This window comes from Choloepus didactylus, chromosome 4, assembly GCF_015220235.1.
Source record: "Choloepus didactylus isolate mChoDid1 chromosome 4, mChoDid1.pri, whole genome shotgun sequence".
Lineage (NCBI taxonomy): Eukaryota > Metazoa > Chordata > Mammalia > Pilosa > Megalonychidae > Choloepus > Choloepus didactylus.
Genome location: NC_051310.1, coordinates 165,378,590 through 165,396,603, shown reverse-complemented (window position 1 = coordinate 165,396,603; position 18,014 = coordinate 165,378,590). Strand labels below are relative to the sequence as shown.

General features: G+C 38.1%; 1 protein-coding gene across 1 annotated transcript; it reads right to left on the bottom strand.

The window, feature by feature from the left end:
- Nucleotides 1-495: 495 nt before the first annotated feature.
- Nucleotides 496-17,528, bottom strand: LOC119532993 (zinc finger protein 233-like). Its single transcript, XM_037835183.1, is given in 4 exon segments — nt 496-640; nt 14,947-15,118; nt 15,121-17,052; nt 17,120-17,528. Coding segments are annotated over 4 exon segments (2,658 nt in total).
- Between the last annotated feature and the right edge of the window lie 486 nt (nt 17,529-18,014).

Below are 18,014 nucleotides of genomic sequence, written 5' to 3'. Positions count from 1 at the left end.
TCTCGGCCGCCTGAACGCGCGGTGTCGGTTCCTAGGCGCGTCGTAAAGGACCCGCCCGGGCTTCGGCGGCGTAGGAGTAAGTGTGTCGACCGGCGGGCAATGCCTCTGGAGGTGCACGGAGGACATGCCGGGTGAGGCCCGAGCCTGCGGCGCCGGGCGCACGGGCTGGACTGCGCCCTGGGCAGGGAAAGCTGACCCACGTGCTGCGAGCCCGCTCGGCCTCTCGGCGAAGCCGGCGTCTCCTGCTGCTGCCCTGTCCTCGGGCCAGGGAGTGACCGGCCCCCACGCTCAGCCCCCGACGGCCAGAGCAGCGACTCTCGCGGTCAGTCCCGGCTCTGCCTGGGTCTGTCGGTCTGTCGTTTTACGCAGCCTGAGAACAAAACTTACCAACTTCGTGTTCTCATTGAAATAAGAGTTTCTGCTTCTAAAGTAAAACCAAACCGGATTTTGTGAACGCATGCCCTGTTTATGTTAGAAGCCCCGTCAATGGACTGCTCATTCTTTGAACCTTAGGGATTTGGCCTTCCAAATTGGTTTCTGCTGGAGACCGGTTTTCCCCCAACGGGCTCCATTTACTGTGATAGGTAAGGCCGCGCTTGTGAAGTGGCCCAGAGCAGTTACATTGGCCTTTTCTTCTTTTCTAGATCAGGAAGGAATTATGCCTGATTGCATTTACAAATTTCGACACCTGGTGATCGCACAGAATCTCAGATTTGGTAATGTGTGTGCCCTCCCCATCCCACCCCACCCTTCAATCCTGATATATATATTTTTTAAATTTTATTTTGAAATAAATTCAAACTTACAGGAACAGTTGCAGAAACAATACAAAACCTATACACAGAACTCCAGCATACCCGAACCCCCCTCCCCCGATACCCCATCCACCAACTTTAACATCCTGTCACACCACCATTTCTTTCTTTCCCTCCCCCCTATCTATCATCCATCATCTATTGCTCTGTCTTCTGAACACGAGAGTAAGCTGCACACATCCTTGAACAAACAATATGATTCACATAAGCCTGATAGTTTTTTACAAATAGAAATGGGAAAAGGGGCGGAATTCAGAGGAAGTGTAAATGACAAATGACCTGTTAAAGAACTATCCCCAAACCCATAAGAGGTGGCACATATCATTTTTTATAAACAGCTTTATTTCGTTATCTATCCATTTTTAACCATACAGTTCAATGAGTATTAGTAAATTTACAGGGTTTTGCAACCGTCACCACAATCCAATTTTAGAACATTTCCATCACCCCAAAATGATGGCTACTTAGCAAACAATCCAGTTTCTACTCCCAGCCCTAGGCTAATTCCTGTCTCTACTGAATTGCCTTTTATGGACATTTCATAAAAAAAAAAAAATCATGCAATATGTGGCTTCTTTCACTGAGCATAATGGTTTGAGTTTCATCCATGTTGTAGCATGTATTAGTACTTCTTTTTAATGTTGAATAGTCTCCCCATATTGTTTTACAGTAGCAAACAAGCATACCATCACCAACTGGAAGCCAATATTGATGAGTCAGTATTTGTACCAATCAACAAAGGAGTGTTGAGTTCATTCTCTTTACCACCAGAATGTCTTCTGAAGGGAAAGAGAATAATTAAATAACAAATGTGGATTGAAAGGTTTTTGATGCTTATTTTCTTGGCTGCTTTAAAGGTTTAATCCCTTCCACGGTAGAGAGCGTTGCCCTTAACTTAGAAGCCCAGTCCTTTAGCCTCTGCCCCTGATATTTTCCTTGGAAGAAGTATCCAGCGTTCAGGATGATTATAGCTGTCTTTTTCATTCGTTGTTTATTGAGTGTTCTCAAGCAGGATTGGATAACCTCCTCCAATTAGGCTGGGAAATTTGTCAGGATGCTATACAATTAGGACGAGCTCACATCTTGGAAAAATGCAACTATTCCACAACCAGCAGGCAGGTGCCCAAAAGGCCAAAAGGATGCTTGCTATTCAGAACTCCGACAGGGTTGCAGCCCTCTGTGATGTAATTTCACTGGGCAGAGTAAAAATATGCAGCTGTTTTTATGATAGACCCTGAGACTGTGACCCTTAAAAAATAAAATACCTCATTGAGTTTCCTGTTGTTTATACCAATGATAACATTTTAATTATTTTGTTTTGAAACATTTAGGAGAAGTTAGTCTTAGATTTTTTTTTTGTTTTTTGTTTGTTTGTTTGGAATGGTCAACCAAGGAGGGTGGGGGAGGGAGAATGCGATTTTTTTCTTGGTTAGTTTGTACCTCATGCTTACCACAAGTATATTGAAAAAATATCTGAATTTAAGAGGTGATTGCCTCTGCTGTGGAAATATCTGGAGAGGGGAAGTCAAAGAAACCTGGGTGCTTTTGACCTAAAAGGACAAACTTAAAATTATTAAATGTTGCATTCAATTGGGTGACATTTCAGAGTTTTGTACTCCTAGGATACCTGGTTAGTTAATCCTGCTTTAATTAAGAGCATCTGATATTCAAAATCTAAACTAAGTCCCAGTAGAGCAGTAGATTCCAAACTGGGCTGCACATTGGAATCACCTGGGGAGTTTTAAAAAGTACTGATGCCTGGGTCCCCTCCCCAGAGATTTTGATATAGTTGGTCTGGGATGGTGGGGATAGGGCATTAGACGTTTTAAAAGCTCTCCAGGTGATTCTAATGTACAGTCCAGGGAACATAATACTTAGCTCAATGTTAGAAGTTAAACTAATAACTATAATTTTTCATTCTTCTTTCATTATCTTTTCATTAAAATTCCACCTTAAATGTGCCTACTATGTTCCCTTGATAACACATGGAAGCCTCTTCTGGTCTGACAGAAAGCTTAAAAAAATGGAAATTTAAAAGTACTTGTCCCTAAGTGTGCTATCTGGTTTCATTTCTAACTTTGTGCAGAATGGGCATTAAGGGAATGAATGGCCTCTAAAATTGATGCCCTAAGTGGCATCTTCGGGCTTCAGGAGGGTGCTGAAAGCTCTAAAGAGTTTCTCAAGAATAGTGTGGTTAGCTGATTGGGTTTGGCTCATTACCTATAGAGATAAGCTCTTAGTTTTTAGGTCCCCTCTCTGTTCTGTTTTTACCTAAATATGAATGTGTTAGCTTTCAAGTTTTGTTTTTGTTTTCTGTTGTTATTATTCTTTTAAGGGAATATCAGTTCTGTCCCAGCCCCTATTCACTGCAAACTATTACTTAGCTTATGTCATGCATAATAACTTGGTTTTATTTCAGTTGGTGATCTTGAAGTGAGTCTGTTCTATTATAGGAAGTGTATGTTTATCCTATTGTTTCCTATAAATTTCTTAGATTGGCTATAGAGCAAAATCAACTTGGAAATGCTGATCACCTATATTATTGAATCCACAGTGATGTTTATTCTTTTTCTAGTTTTCCTCATTCTTTTTCCATTTTTTACATCATATAATAAGCAGTTATGTACATTTAGCTTTTCAGTTTTTGTTGATGTCAAGCAGTAACGTAAAGGATCACAGCCTCTGAAGTATAAAAAATTTTAAGTTAACTCAGAGGTGGCCCCATGGCAAATCACTTTTCTTTTTCTGGATCTTCATTTACTCTCTGTAAAGTGAAGGGGATTGGACCATGATCAGGCAAATGTGTTCTGTGTCTAGGCAAATGTGTCCTCAGTATATGTATAGGCTATAGGGGCTGTGCCGTTTTCAGGGGTTTGGAAAGAAACGTTGACAGTACCAGATGGCTCCCAGCTGCCTCAGCAACCAGATATATGCACGTCCTTTTTTTAATGCAAAGACTCTTTCTATTCATCTCTCACTGCTAAATTATGGCCTGGATCATGTTTGCCTCTTTTTTGACTAGATTTAATGGGAGCCACGTTGTCCCTGGAATGCCCCTGCAAGTTCCCTCCTCAGGCAGGAAAACTGACAAGGAGCATAAATTCTTTGTACAGGACCCAGCATATATCTCATATAAGCTCCTCAAGGGCAAGGATCTTTCTCTGTTTTGTTCATTGCTGTACCTGTAGCCACCAGAAAATGATCTAGCACATAATAGGTGCTCAATAAATATTTGTCAAATGAATAGATCAATTCCATTCTGTCTTGGCAGCTGCCACTTTGTATTGCTGTTCTTTTTTTTTTTTAACAAAGTTTTTATTTTAGAAAAGTTTTAGATTTACAGAAAAATTGGGAAACTACAGAACATTCCTCCATATCCCACATCCAGTTTCCTCTTTTATTAACATCTTACGTTAGTATGGTACATTTGTAACAATTAATGAACCAATATCGATACATTATTAATTAAAGTTCATACTTTATTCGGATTTCCTTAGTCTTTCCTTTAGGTTTTTTCTTTGTTCCAGATCCCATCCCACCCAGGAGACCACTTTACATTTAGTCTTCATGTCTGTTTAGGCTCCTCTTGCCTGTGACACATTTTCAGACTGTCCCTGTTTTTGATAACCTTGGCAGTTTTAAGGAATACTACTCTGGTATTCTGTGGAATGTCTTTCAATTGGGATTTGTCTGATATTTTTTCTCCTGATTAACAGGGGTTAAGTGTTTTTAGGAAGAAGGACCACAGAGGTTAAGTGCCATTTCCTCACATCATATCAACAATACGTACTATCACGTGACTTCTTGAAGTTATTCCTTTTTCCTCTTTCTATACTGTACTCTTTGGAACAAAATCACTGTGTGCAGCCCACACTTAAGGAGTAGGGAGTTACTCCACCTCGTGAAGGCACAGTATCTACGTAAATTATTTGGATTTCTTCTCCACGGGAAATTTGTCTCTTCTCCCACATTTATTTCTTTACTGTTTGTTTTTTTATATGTGGCAATTCTCCCCCAAAAGGCTAGAAGCTCCTTAAAGGCAGAGACTATTTCTTGTGCTTCTCGCTGCTCCCCAAAACTTGCACAGAGTAGATGCTCAGTTTGTCAGTGATGTAGGGGATGGTCCCTAGCTTCCAGTCCTGGAAATTTCAATGCAGGATTTGGGCCAGAAAGTTGCCCATTCTGCTCTTGGCACAAGTTTAATAAAAATGCTCATAAAAGTAGTGATCCTAACACTGTGCAAGTCTTTATATACATGTTCTGAGTCTTCATAACGTACTTGCAAGTGGCTGTCATCCTGACTTTGTAGATAAAGAAACCGATGTCCAGATCGAAAGGCTTGTCCCAAGTTACATGGCTGGAAAGCAGAGTCAGCCTTCAAATCTAGGTCTCAAAAGCCCATGTCCTTAACCATCAGGTTATATTATCTTCCCTCATAATAGCCTAAGAAAGCCCCATGGAAGGGTTTTAACAAATGCTGGAATGTGATGGAAATGACATGGGCTGTAAGAATATGGACTGGTGAGATCTTTTAGGTCTGCTGTAAAATTGTTCCATCCTAAGGGTTATCATAACAGGACAATTAGAAAGTACTATTCTATGTTCCAAACACAAATACAGCAGGTTCTCGGATATTCTTAACGTTCAGGTCAAACAGTAGCTTCTAAAATGTATCAATATATCAATATATCAATATGAAGCAAAAGCCTAATGTGATTCAGTTAGCTTGTAAAATAGGTGAGCCTTAATGCTGATTCCAGGAACACTCAAGATATACTTTTTATAAAAACACATAAACTGTGGAGCTATTCCTTCTCTTCCTTCCTTTGAGGGGTGTGATTGATGGTGGTATGGTGGTCAACTGATAATGACAGTAGTGGTTATTTGAAGTCATTGATCCAATAAGCTTTCCCCCATTGAGCTGTTAGGGTTTAAAATAAAATACCATATACATTTGGTTCTGGGAATTAGATATGATGATATTGATAATGTTGCTAAAATGGGAACCTCACATAGCATTTTCTTTTGGAACAAAGTGTATAGACTGACTACAAAATGTTTCCAAACAAAAGCCAATTCTTTCCTTAAACGTTAATTTTAAAAAGTGATGGCATGAGAAGCAGCTCTTTGAAATGTGGTATATATAAATTGAAGAATTTAATAAGGCTTAATCCCATTCCTAGTTTATCCAATTTTTCTTTTCTGCTCCGATAAAATTTTTATATTGCAAAGTAACTGTCAAAGACCTGCTAATATTTTGTCAAATTAAGCTTCAATAAAACATGACACATCGTTTTATGTGATATCAAATAAAAAAAATGCTTTCAGTTAAACTATGCTGACTGTAAGATACATTCCATTTTCAGAGATATTAAGATGTGGATAAAATGAGCATCTTAGAATCATGACATATTTTACTCTTAATTCCAAAAGGATTCATTTTTACAATAATGGCTTGTATTACAAAGAGAAAATATTTAAAACATATATAAGGGAAGGGGGAACACATGCAACAAAAAAGGGAGTGATAATTAAATTTAGCTTTGAGACTCCTGGAAGGTCTGGCAAATACAGAAAATTTGTTGTATTGTTTATTGCATGATTAAAAGTGTTTGTCCCCTTCAGACAAGACAAACTTTTTTTCTGGAACTAAATTATTAAAAAAAACACAACTGCTTGTTTGGAATATATAGTAAGAGCTCCTCTAGGCAATGTAAAGGACATTGACTTCAACAACTGATTTAAAGAAGATAAAGAAATGTCTTAATTTGGCCATTTCTTCAACCATTAAGAGCATGAGTGAAGGTTTGTCTAATATCTTTTAAAAATTTAGGATTAAATTTATTTAAATTGCTTTGCTGATATTTAACACTAAAGAACAATTTAATAGGAATGTTGTGCCAAGTATGATAAATAAAGCACTGAAATCTGTTGAGCTTAATATTATCCTGAAAAGCCATAATATTTGAAACTCAATTGGTACTTAAAATCATTTTCGAGGATAGCAGAAGAAAAGTACAGGTTTCAGCTGTTTTTAGATAGAGGTATTTAACATAAACAGTTTTTTAATGGTAAGAATAGCCATTAAATGACCAAAGCTAGTTCAAACTGATCATAAACCCAAGATTTGCTTTTTGGGTTTTCAGGTTTCTTCCTTTTTTTATGGAAATATTTTTAATGGAATTTTACAAACATATGTAAAAAACAGACAAAATAGTATAATGAAATCCTTTTTTTTTCATCACCCAGCTTGAACAATTATCAATTTATAGCCAATTTTATTTCTTCTATGCCCCTGTTCCTGATTATTTTGTAGCAACTAAGTCACATTTCTCAAAGATCTCTCCCCAAGATAAGGACTCTCTTTTAAAATATAACCGTATTACCATTATCATACCAAAAAAGTTAATTATTCCTTAATATCATAGCCACTCAAAGTATGCTTGCTTTCATTATCTAATAAATTTTGTTTTCTAATAGGTTATTTGCTTGAATCAAGATCAAAATAAAGTCTGTACATTACAATTGAGTGATGTGTCTCTTAAGTTTCTTTTAGTCTATAGGTTTCCCTTCATCTCTTTTTCAAATTTTCTTTATTTGTCTGTTTGGTTTTTATTGAAAAATCCAGATCATTTTCTGTAGTGTTTCTCATTGTCTGTATTTTGCTGATTGTGCCTCCCTGTTGTCATTTAACATCTTCCTCTTTCCTCTGTATTTCTTAGAAAGTTGAGAGTTAGTTATAGAGACTTGATCACATTTTGGTAATTGTGTGTGTATAGATTACTTTATAGTTGTTATTTTGCATGTTGAAGCATCAGAGGGTATATAACATGTCTCCTTTTGTGATGTTATCAGTCATTACTAAACCTTGCTCCATTAATTTACTGGGGGTTGCAAAATGGTGACATTCTTTTTTTTAATGCATTTTTTATTGTGAACTTAGCATGTGTATATAACAGTGATAACTTTCAAAGTATGATTTAACAAGTAGAGAGCAAATTTCAAAGAATATCATGGTCATAGTTCCACAGCTTCAGCTATTTCCATTATTATAAAATATAACATGCATAAGAAAGGTGTTAACTTTCAGTGATGTACAGCTCAACAAGCAGTTATATAGGTAATTTCAAAAACTGTTATGGATTACAGTTCCACAATTTCAGTTCTTTCCTTACTATGCAATATAGGGTATATACAGAAAGGTGAAGACTTTCAAAGCACAATTCAATGAATACTTATAGAGCAAATTTCAAAGGATGTTATAGGTTACAGTTCCACAATGTCATTTACCTCCTTCCAGCTATTCCAACACCCCAGCATCTAAAATATATGTTTATATAAAGTTTCAGTATTCATAGACCTTTGTTAAATCTTAGCTTGTTTGTTGCTACCCCTTCCTCTCAATCTCTTTCTCCATCTTCAGGGGTGTCTAGACAGTGAGCACCCTAACTTGTTCATATTGAAAGGGGGTGTTGACAGTATGGGGAAGGGGGCTATATCTGATTGTTGTTCTTAAAGAAGCTGTTGCCTCTGGGTTTTAGGACTTGTCTGGCATAGGAACACTCCAGTGGATTTAAGTTTCTGAGAGTTAAAACTTAGCGAGTGAATATTACGTAGAATCTCAGGTGGGGACCTAGGTATTTGGGTACTACTTTTGGTAAGGGTATGGCATACTGTGGCCATGTGGGATGTCTAGTTGGAGCTTGCATAAGAGAAACCTCCAGGATAGCCTCTTGACTCTATTTGGGATCTCTCAGCCACTGTTACTTCAGCTTGTTATCCTTCTTTTTTCCCCCTTTTAGTCAAGTAGGCATTTTAAATCCCTCACTGCCAGGGCCAGGCTCATTCCTGGAGTCATGTCCCATGTCACCAGGGAGATACAGTCCCCTGGGAGTCATGTCCCTCGTGAGGGTGGGGGGTGGGGGAGGCTAATGAATTTATTTGCTGAATTAGGCTTAGAGAGAGAAAGGCCACATCTGAGCAACAAAAGAGGTTCCCTGGAGGTGCCTCTTAGGCCTAATTATAGGAGGGCTCAGCCTCCAATTTCAGCCCTAAGTTTCACAAGAGCAAGCCTCAAGTTGAGGGCTTGATTTATTAAGTAGTGGGTTCTTAATTTCACTTAATATATATTTTATCCCAAGATCTTACATTATCTTCACTTAGTTGTACTATCATCATTCTAACTTTAAACAATTAATTATAACATATTACATCCCAGAGTTCTTATCACCTGCTAATTATTCATCCCTAGTATTAGTGTAGTGTTGTAAGATATTCCTATTAAACATAGCCTTTAATATGTAATGGGTAGTTTTTCCATATACCACTCTGTTGTTAACCTTCTGTGCCAGTGTCATACCTTATAAGTGTATCATGCTAACACTTATTTAGGTTTGTGGTGCTACTCTGTGGGTTACATGCCTTTAAACAACCATTTACGAACATGTTCACTTTCAGTGAGTCACTGATACTTATAATCCCATTAACGAACCATAGTCACACCTGACCATTCCCATACCATTAAACTCATCCTCATTATCATATCTGCACATATTATCATTCCCCCTTCACTAGCTTCTGTCTATTTTTGTGTATATTCTACATTATAACACAATTATTTTACATTTTTCACGGAGTTAACATTAGTGGTAACATACAATATCTGTCTTTTTGTGTCTAGCTTATTTCACTCAGCATTATGTCTTCAAGTTTCATCCATGTTGTCATGTTTCATGACCTCATTCCTTCTTACTTCTGCATAGTATTCCATGGTATGTATATACCACATGTTGTTTATCCACTCATCTGTTGAGGGACATTTGGATTGTTTCCATCTCTTGGCATTTGTGAACAATGCCACTATGAACATCAGTGTGCAAATATCTTTTTGTGTCACTGCTTTCAGATTTTCTCATATATACCGAGAAGTGAAATTGCTGGATCATAGGGTAACTCGATAGCTATTTTTCTGAGGATCCGCTGAACTGTCTTCCACAGTGGCTGTACTATTATACAGTTCCACCAACAATGAATAAGTGTTCCAATTTCTCCACATCCTCTCCAGCATTTGTAGTTTCCTGTTTGTTTAATGGCAGCCATTCTTATTGGTGTGAGATGATATCTCATTATGGTCTTGATTTGCATCTTCCTAATAGCTGGTGAAGATGAACATTTTTTTTTCATGTGTTTTTAGGCATTTTTATTTCCTCTTCAGAGAAATGTCTTTCTGTATCTTTTGTCCATTTTATAATTGGGCTATTTGTACTATTGTCATTGAGTTGTAGGATTTCTTTATATATGCAAGATACCAGTCTCATCGGATCCATGGTTTCCAAATATTTTCTCCCATTGTGTTGGCTGCCTCGTCAACTTTTTGACAAATTCCTTTGAGGTACAGAAGCTTTTGATTTGGAGGAGTTCCTATTTAGCTATTATTTCTTTCATTGCTTGTACTTTGGGTATAAGGTCTAAGAAGTGACCTCCTAATACTAGATCTACATTGTCTTCTAGGAGTTTTATGGTACTTTCTCTTATATTGAGGTCTTTGATTCACTTTGAGTTAATTTTTGTATAGGGTGTGAGGTAGGAGTCCTCTTTCATATTTTTGGATATGGAGATCCAGCCTACCAGCCCCATTGATTGAAGAGACTGTTCTGTCCCAGTTCATTACATTTGGGGGCCTTTTCAAAAATCAGTTGACCATAGATCTGGGGGTCCATTTCCAAATTCTCAATTCAATTCCATTGGTAAATATGTCTATCTTTGTGCCAATACGATGCTGTTTTGACTACTGTGGCTCTGTTGTAGGCTTCAAAGTTTGGGAAAAAGTCCTCCCACTTCATTTTTCTTTTTTAGAATGTTTTTAGCAATTCAAAGTCCCTCTCCCATCCACATAAATTTGAGAGCTACCTTTTCCAAGTCTGCAAAGTAGGTTGTTGGAATTTTCATTGGAATTGCATTGAATTTGTAGATCAGTTTTGGTAGAATTGGCATCTTAATGACATTTAGCCTTTCTGTCCATGAACATGGAATTTCTTTCCATCTCTTTGGGTCCCCTTTTATTTCTTTTAGTAAAGTTATATAATTTTCTGTGTAGAGATCTTTTATGTCCTTGGTTATGTTTATTCTTAGGTACTTGATTTTTTTAGTTGCTATTGTGGATGGAATCTTTTTCTTGGGTGTCTTTTTCGTTAGGTCATTTCTAGTGTATAAGAACATTACTGACTTATGTGGATTAATCTTGTATTGCACCACTTTGCTGAATATGTTTATCAGCTCAAGTAGCTGTGTCATTGATTTCTCAGGTTTTTGAAATATAAGATCATATCATCTGCAAATAATGACAGTTTTACTTCTTCATTTCCAATTTGGATGCCTTTTATTTCTTCATCTTGCTGTCTTGCTGGATTGCTCTGGCTAGAACTTCTAGCACAATGTTGAATAATAGTGATGACAGTGGGCATCCTTGTTTCATTCCTGATCTTAGAGGAGAGGCTTTCAGTCTCTCACCATTTACTACTATGTTGGCTGTGGGTTTTTCATATATGCCCTTTATCATACTGAGGTAGTTTCCTTCAACTCCTATCTTTTGAAGTGTTTTTTTTTTTAATCAAAAAAGGATGCTGAATTTTGTTGAATGCTTTTTCAGTGTCTATTGAGATGATCATTTGATTTTTCCCTTTTGATTTGTTAATCTGTTATATTACATTGACTGATTTTCTTATGTTGAACTACCTTTGCATGCCTGGGATGAACCCCGCTTGGTCATGGTGTATGATTTTTTAGTGTGTCTTTGGATTTAGTTTGCAAGTATTTTGTTGAGAATGTTTGTATCTATATTCCTTAGGCAGACTGGCCTGTAGTTTTCCTTTCTTGTTGCATCTTTCTCTGGTTTTAGGAAGCCAACATAAAATGAGTTAGGTAGTGTTCCATTTTCTTTAGTTTTTTGAAAGAGTTTGAGTAGGAATGGTGTCAGTTCTTTTTGGAAAGTGTGATAGAATTCCCCTGTAAAGCCATCTGATCCAGGGCTTTTGTTTGTAGGAAGCTCTTTGATGAGTGATTGGATCTCTTTACTTGTGATTGGTTGAGGTCTTCTTTATCTCCTCTGTTCAGTCTAAGTTGTTCATATGTTTCAGGAGATTATGCCTTTCCTCTAAATTGTCTAGTTTGTTGGAGTACAGTTGTTCATAGTATCTCTTACGATTTTTAAAAAATTTCTTCAGGATCAGCAGTAATTATCTCCCCACTCATTTATTATTTTGTTTATTTGGGTCTTCTCTCTTTTGATTTTGTCAGTCTAGCTAAGGATTTGTCAGCTTCGTTGATCTTCTCAAAGAACCAACTTTTGGTTTTATTTATTCTCTCTGTTGTTTTTTGTTCTCTATATAATTTATTTCTGCTTCAATCCTTGTTATTTCTTTTCTTCTACTTGCTTAAGTATTAGTTTGCTGTTCATTTTCTAGCTTCTTGTGTTGTTCCATTAGTTCTTTGATTTTAGCTCTTTCTTCCTTTTTAATGTATGCATTTAGAGCCATAAATTTCCCCCTCAATACTGCCTTCATTGCATCCCATAAGTTCTGATATACTGTGTTCTCATTTTCATTTGTCTCTAGATATTTAGCAGTTTCTCTTGCAATTTCTTCTTTGACCCCCTGATTATTTAGGAGTGTGTTGTTTAACCTCCATATATTTGTGAAAGTTCTAGGTCTTTGATGGTTATTGGCTTCTAGTTGCATTCCATTGTGGTCAGAGAATGTGCTTTGAATAATTTCAATCTTTTTAAATTTATTGAGGCTTGTTTTATGCTCTAGCGTATGATCTATTCTGTAGAAAGTTCCATGAGCACTAGAGAAGAGTGGGTATCCTGGTAATTTGTGATGTAATGCTCTCTGTATGTCTATTAAGTCTAATTTATCGCATTGTTTAGATTCTCAACTTCCTTATTCGTCCTCTGTCTGGTTGACCTATCTATAGGAGAGAGTGGTGTATTGAACTCTCCCACAATTATTCTGCAAACATCTATTTCTTCCTTCAGTTTTGCCAAAGTTTGTCTCATGTACTCTGGAACACCTTGATTGGGTGCATAAACATTTATGATTATTATTTCTTCTTGGTGAATTGTTCCTCTTATTAGTAGATTGTGTCCTTTATCTCTTATGACATTCTTGCATTTAAAGCCTATTTTATCTGATATTAGCACTGCCTTCCCTGCTTTCTTTTGGCCATAGCTTGCATGGAATATTTTTTCCCACCCTTTCATTTTAAATCTCTTTGTGTCCCTGGGTCTAAGATGAGTCTCTTGTAAACAGCATATTGATGGTTCATATTTTTTAATCCATTCTGCCAATGTATACTTTTTAATTGGGGAGTTTAGTCTATCACAATGTTATTACTGTGAAAGCAGTTCTTGAATCAGCCATCTTATCCTTTAGCTTTTGTCAGATCTGTTTTTTCCTTCTCTCTATTTCCTTTAAGTTACTCTTACTAATACTCTTCACTCTGTGCCCTTTTCCAGGCTTCTCTCTCCTGTCTTTTTTTCTCAGCTGACAGAGCTCCCTTTAATATTTCTTGTAGGGCAGGTCTCTTGTTAACAAATTCTCTCTGCATTTTGTTTGCCTGTGAAAATTTTAAGCTCCCCTTCAATTTTGAAGGAGAGCTTTGTTGGATGAAGAATTCTTATCTGGCAATTTTTCTCTTTAAGAATTTTAAATATGTCATACCACTGCCTTCTTGCCTCCATGTTGCCCACTGAGTAGTCAGTATTTAGTCTTATGCTGTTTCCCTTGTATGTGGTAAATCACTTCTCCCTTGCTGCTTTCAGAACTTTCTCCTTCTCTTCAGCATTTGACAATCTGACAAGAATATGTCTCAGAGTAGATTTATTTGGATTTATTGTGTTTGGAGTTGTTGGGCATCTTTGATTTGCATATTTGTGTCATTCAGAAGGGTTGGGAAGTTTTCCCCAACAGTGTCTTCGAATACTCTTTTTAGCCCTTTATTCTTCTTTTCACTTTCTGGAACACCAATGATTCTTATGTTTGTGTGCTCTGTGTTGTCTATCATTTCCCTGAAATCCACTTCAAATTTTTGTTTTTTCTTGCCATTTGTTCTTTTTTTTTTTATTTTTTTTATTTAAAGCAATAAAATTTATTTCTTGCTCAACTGAATTCCAATAATGTCAGACAATCCCTCATGTTGTAGCCACATTAATGTGGAACGAGTGGCATCCATGATACTGCTATGAGGATTAATTTCATGTGTCAAATAGCCTTGGTTATGGTGCCCAGTGTTTGGTCAAACACTGGCCTACTAGTTACCATGAAGGTATTTCACAAAGGGGATCTACATCTACAACCAGTTGATTCACCACATCAACAAAAGAGATTTTTTTGTGGGCAAACAGGCTATCTCCTCATCAAATCAGGAGGAGGGATTAAAATGAGAACTGAGTGTTTCAGATGAAAGAATTTCTGCTTCAACTTCAACACTGATTCTTGCTGGAATTTCCAGCCAGCCAGTTTCTTCTGGAGAATTCAAACTAAGGACTTCAAAATCACCTCTGCCATGGCTTCCAGCGTATGGTCTACCCTATGAAGTTCAGACTTGCCACCCTCTATGGTCAGATGAGTCAAATCCTTAAAACAAAACATAAAACCACACACACACACACTCTCACAAACACACATTCATGCATACATATATTCTAGTGCACATGGATTTTGTCATGTCCATCGTTATACTTTTTCTTAAGTCTTGACCTTACTCAACATTTTAAGTTCTCTCCCCTGTGCAGACTCTGTTGAATGTGAAACCATTATAGGGTTTATCTGTTGTGTGTTCTCCTAATAACTGTGAAAATTAGAACTCTGGTTGAAATACTGGCCTTACTCATACAATAGGTAGTCTTCAATAGAACTCATAACTGAAAAACTCAGCTCATTCTTGAATTCTTAAAACACTAAATTTGAAAAATATTCTCAGCTGTGAGGATCTTCTGGTGAAAATGAGGAGTCTAAGTTCTGAAGGTCACCTTTTCCAAAATCATCACGTGTATTCTTTTTCAACACATTAACAGACTATCTGATGAACTTGAACAAACACTGACTAAAGCCCTTACCACAAAAAAACACACTTTTATGGTTTCACTCCAACATGGACTCTCTGATGTGCTTCAAGATGTGAGGACTGAATGAAGCTCTTACCAAATATGCCACATTCATAGGGTTTCTCTCCCATGTGGACCCTTTGATGAACACGATCATAAGGATTCAAAATGAAGCTTTTCCCACACTCTTCACATTTGTAGGTTTCTCTCCTGTATGGACTCCCTGATGGGCTTGAAGATATGAACTGGAGATGAAGGCCTTACCACATGTCTCACATTTGTATGGCTTCTCTCCTGTGTGAACTCTCCGATGTGCATGAAGATTTGAAATCTGATTGAAGTTCTTACCACATGTCTCACATTTGTACGGTTTCTCTCCTGTGTGGACTCTCTGATGGCCTTGAAGATATGAACTCCATCTGAAGGCCTTACCACATGTCTCACATTTGTATGGTTTCTCTCCTGTGTGCACTCTCTGATGAGCATGAAGATTTGAAATCCGAGTGAAGTCCTTACCACATGTCTCACATTTGAATGGTTTTTCTTCTGCGTGGACTCTCTGATGGGCATGAAGATCTGAACTACAGCTGAAGACTTTACCACATGTTTCACATTTGTATGGCTTCTCTCCTGTGTGAACTCTCTGATGAGCACGAAGACTGGAAAACCAAGTGAAGTGCTTACCACATGTTGCACATTTGTATGGTTTCTCTATTGTGTGGACTCTCTGATGGGCTTGGAGATCTTTACTCCATCTGAAGCCCTTACCATATGTCTCACATTTGTATGGCTTCTCTCCTGTGTGGACTCTCCAATGACCCTGAAGATGTGAATTCCGATTGAACTCCTTACCACATGTCTCACATTTGTATGGTTTCTCTCCTGTATGGACTCTCTGATGGGCTTGAAGATTGCAATCACGGCTGAAGTTCTTATCACACACACCACATTTGTATGGTTTCTCTCCAGTATGTATTCTCTGATGGGCTTGAAGATGTGAGGCCCTCCTGAAGACCTTACCACACACATCACATTGATATGATTTCTCTCCAGTGTGGACTCTCTGATGAAGACCAGAATTCTGATTAAGTATCCAATCACATTCTTCCCATTTGTATGCTTTGTCTTCATTGTGGGCTATCTGATGGCTGAGAAGGTGTGATGTCTGACTGAAACTTTTATTATACACATCACATTTATAGGATTTCTCTACAATGTTGTTCACATAGTGAATGTTAAGATCTAAGCTATGATTGAAGTGCTTCCCATACTTACCACACTTATATGGCTTCTCTCCTATGTGAATGAGTTCATAAGCAGAACAAGAAGAGCTCTGATTGAAGCTTTTAGCACACACCTGACATTTGTAGGGTTTCTCTCCTGTGTTGACTTTCTCATTAGTTTGAAGATGTGAACTCTGACTGAGGCCCTCACCACCCCCATCTTTCCTATAGTAGTTCTCTCCTATAGGAACACTCTGATGAATGGGAAGCACTGAGCTATAATTGATGCCCTTTCCACACTCAATACATTTATGAGGCTTTTCTCCTAAGTGCAACTGCTGATAAACTTCAAGACTAGAGTCAATGCTCTTTCCTTTTCCATTCTCACCAGATGTTTGCACTCCTGAGTGGATTACACTGTGCTGTGATGATTTCAAGTCTTTTCCACAATTATTACGGCTAAACACTTTCTCTCTTACGTGTACTCTGTGATCATCGTGGTGATGAGGGTATCTTTTCATAACACACTGATCATATTTACACTGTTTATTTCTTACATCCATTTGATAATTCTGTGACTGTCTCAGATATATTTTCCTAAAAAAGTCCCAGGTGGTCCCATTTGGGAACTCTTTATTTTGATTCCTACTGGAATTCTCCCCTTGAAACTTCATTACATAGTTCTCATCTTCAGAACTCTGAATAGATACTCCTGCCCATATATGACAGGGAGAATCACCTTGTTTTAGCATCTCAGACCTCTTGTCTTGAAGATTTATTATTGCATCTTGATTTCTGGCTAATATACTTGTAAATTGTTCCCACTTCTGCCAGCAGATAATATCTTCATGTAAAAGGTACCTTAATGCTACTTCTTGAAGAGTCTCTATCTCATTTTGATTCCTGTGTGCTTTTTAAATTCCCCTCCTACGGTTTATCAGAATTAGTCGGTGACATCAATAGACTATGGCAGAAACGATCGTATGTCACTTCCAAGGCTAGGTCTTAAAGGACATGTGTCTTCTCCCTCCTGCTCTTTTGGTTCAACTGCTCCACAGAGAGCAGGTTCCTGAAGGTCTCCACCATCACATCTTGGTACAATTTACTCTGAGCAGCATCCAGCAGCCCCAGTTCTTCCTTGGTGAAGACCACGGCTACATCCTTGAATGTCACTGCCTCCTGTGTTTTTACCCATTCCACTGTTCTTTCTTCCTTCCTGAAGTCTGAAGCCTCCTTCTGTTCTCTGTCCCTTCTGTTTAGAGAACTTCCTTTAGCTGAAACCTGGTCATTTCCTTTTGCTCCTCTGGAGGAGGTAAGAGGCCTGGGCAGGCAGAGCTCACAGGGTTGTTGTTGAGGGTTAAACGTTGGAGAAGGTGCAAAACTCATGTGGTTTCCCTGCAGCTCAAACCCGGAGACGCGCGACCTGCCAGAAACGGCAAGGACTCAAGCTGCTGCCCCCGCCACCAGCTGTGACCTCCACGGTTAGCCCCGGCTTCTCTTCCCCGAGGCGGAGGACCGACACCTGTGGTCCCCAAGTACCCGACATGAAAGCTCGGAGACCTTGCGGAGGGCGGGGCTCATGCGCCCACCCCCGAGAATTTATAGCCGCGACCACGCTCCCCTGCAGCGGAAGTGCCTCGCCATTTGTTCTTTTGTGCTTTCACCTTCTGTAGTTCTGTCTTTGAGTTTGCGAATTTGTTCCTCTGCCTCTTCAAATCTGCTGTTATGTGTCTCAAGAATATTTTTATTTTGATCAACAGTATCTTTTATTTCCATAAGATCTGCTATTTTTTAATTACTCTTGCAAATTCTTCTTTATGCTCTTCTAGGTTCTTCTTCATGTCCTTGATGTTTGTATGTACTTTTTTTGAT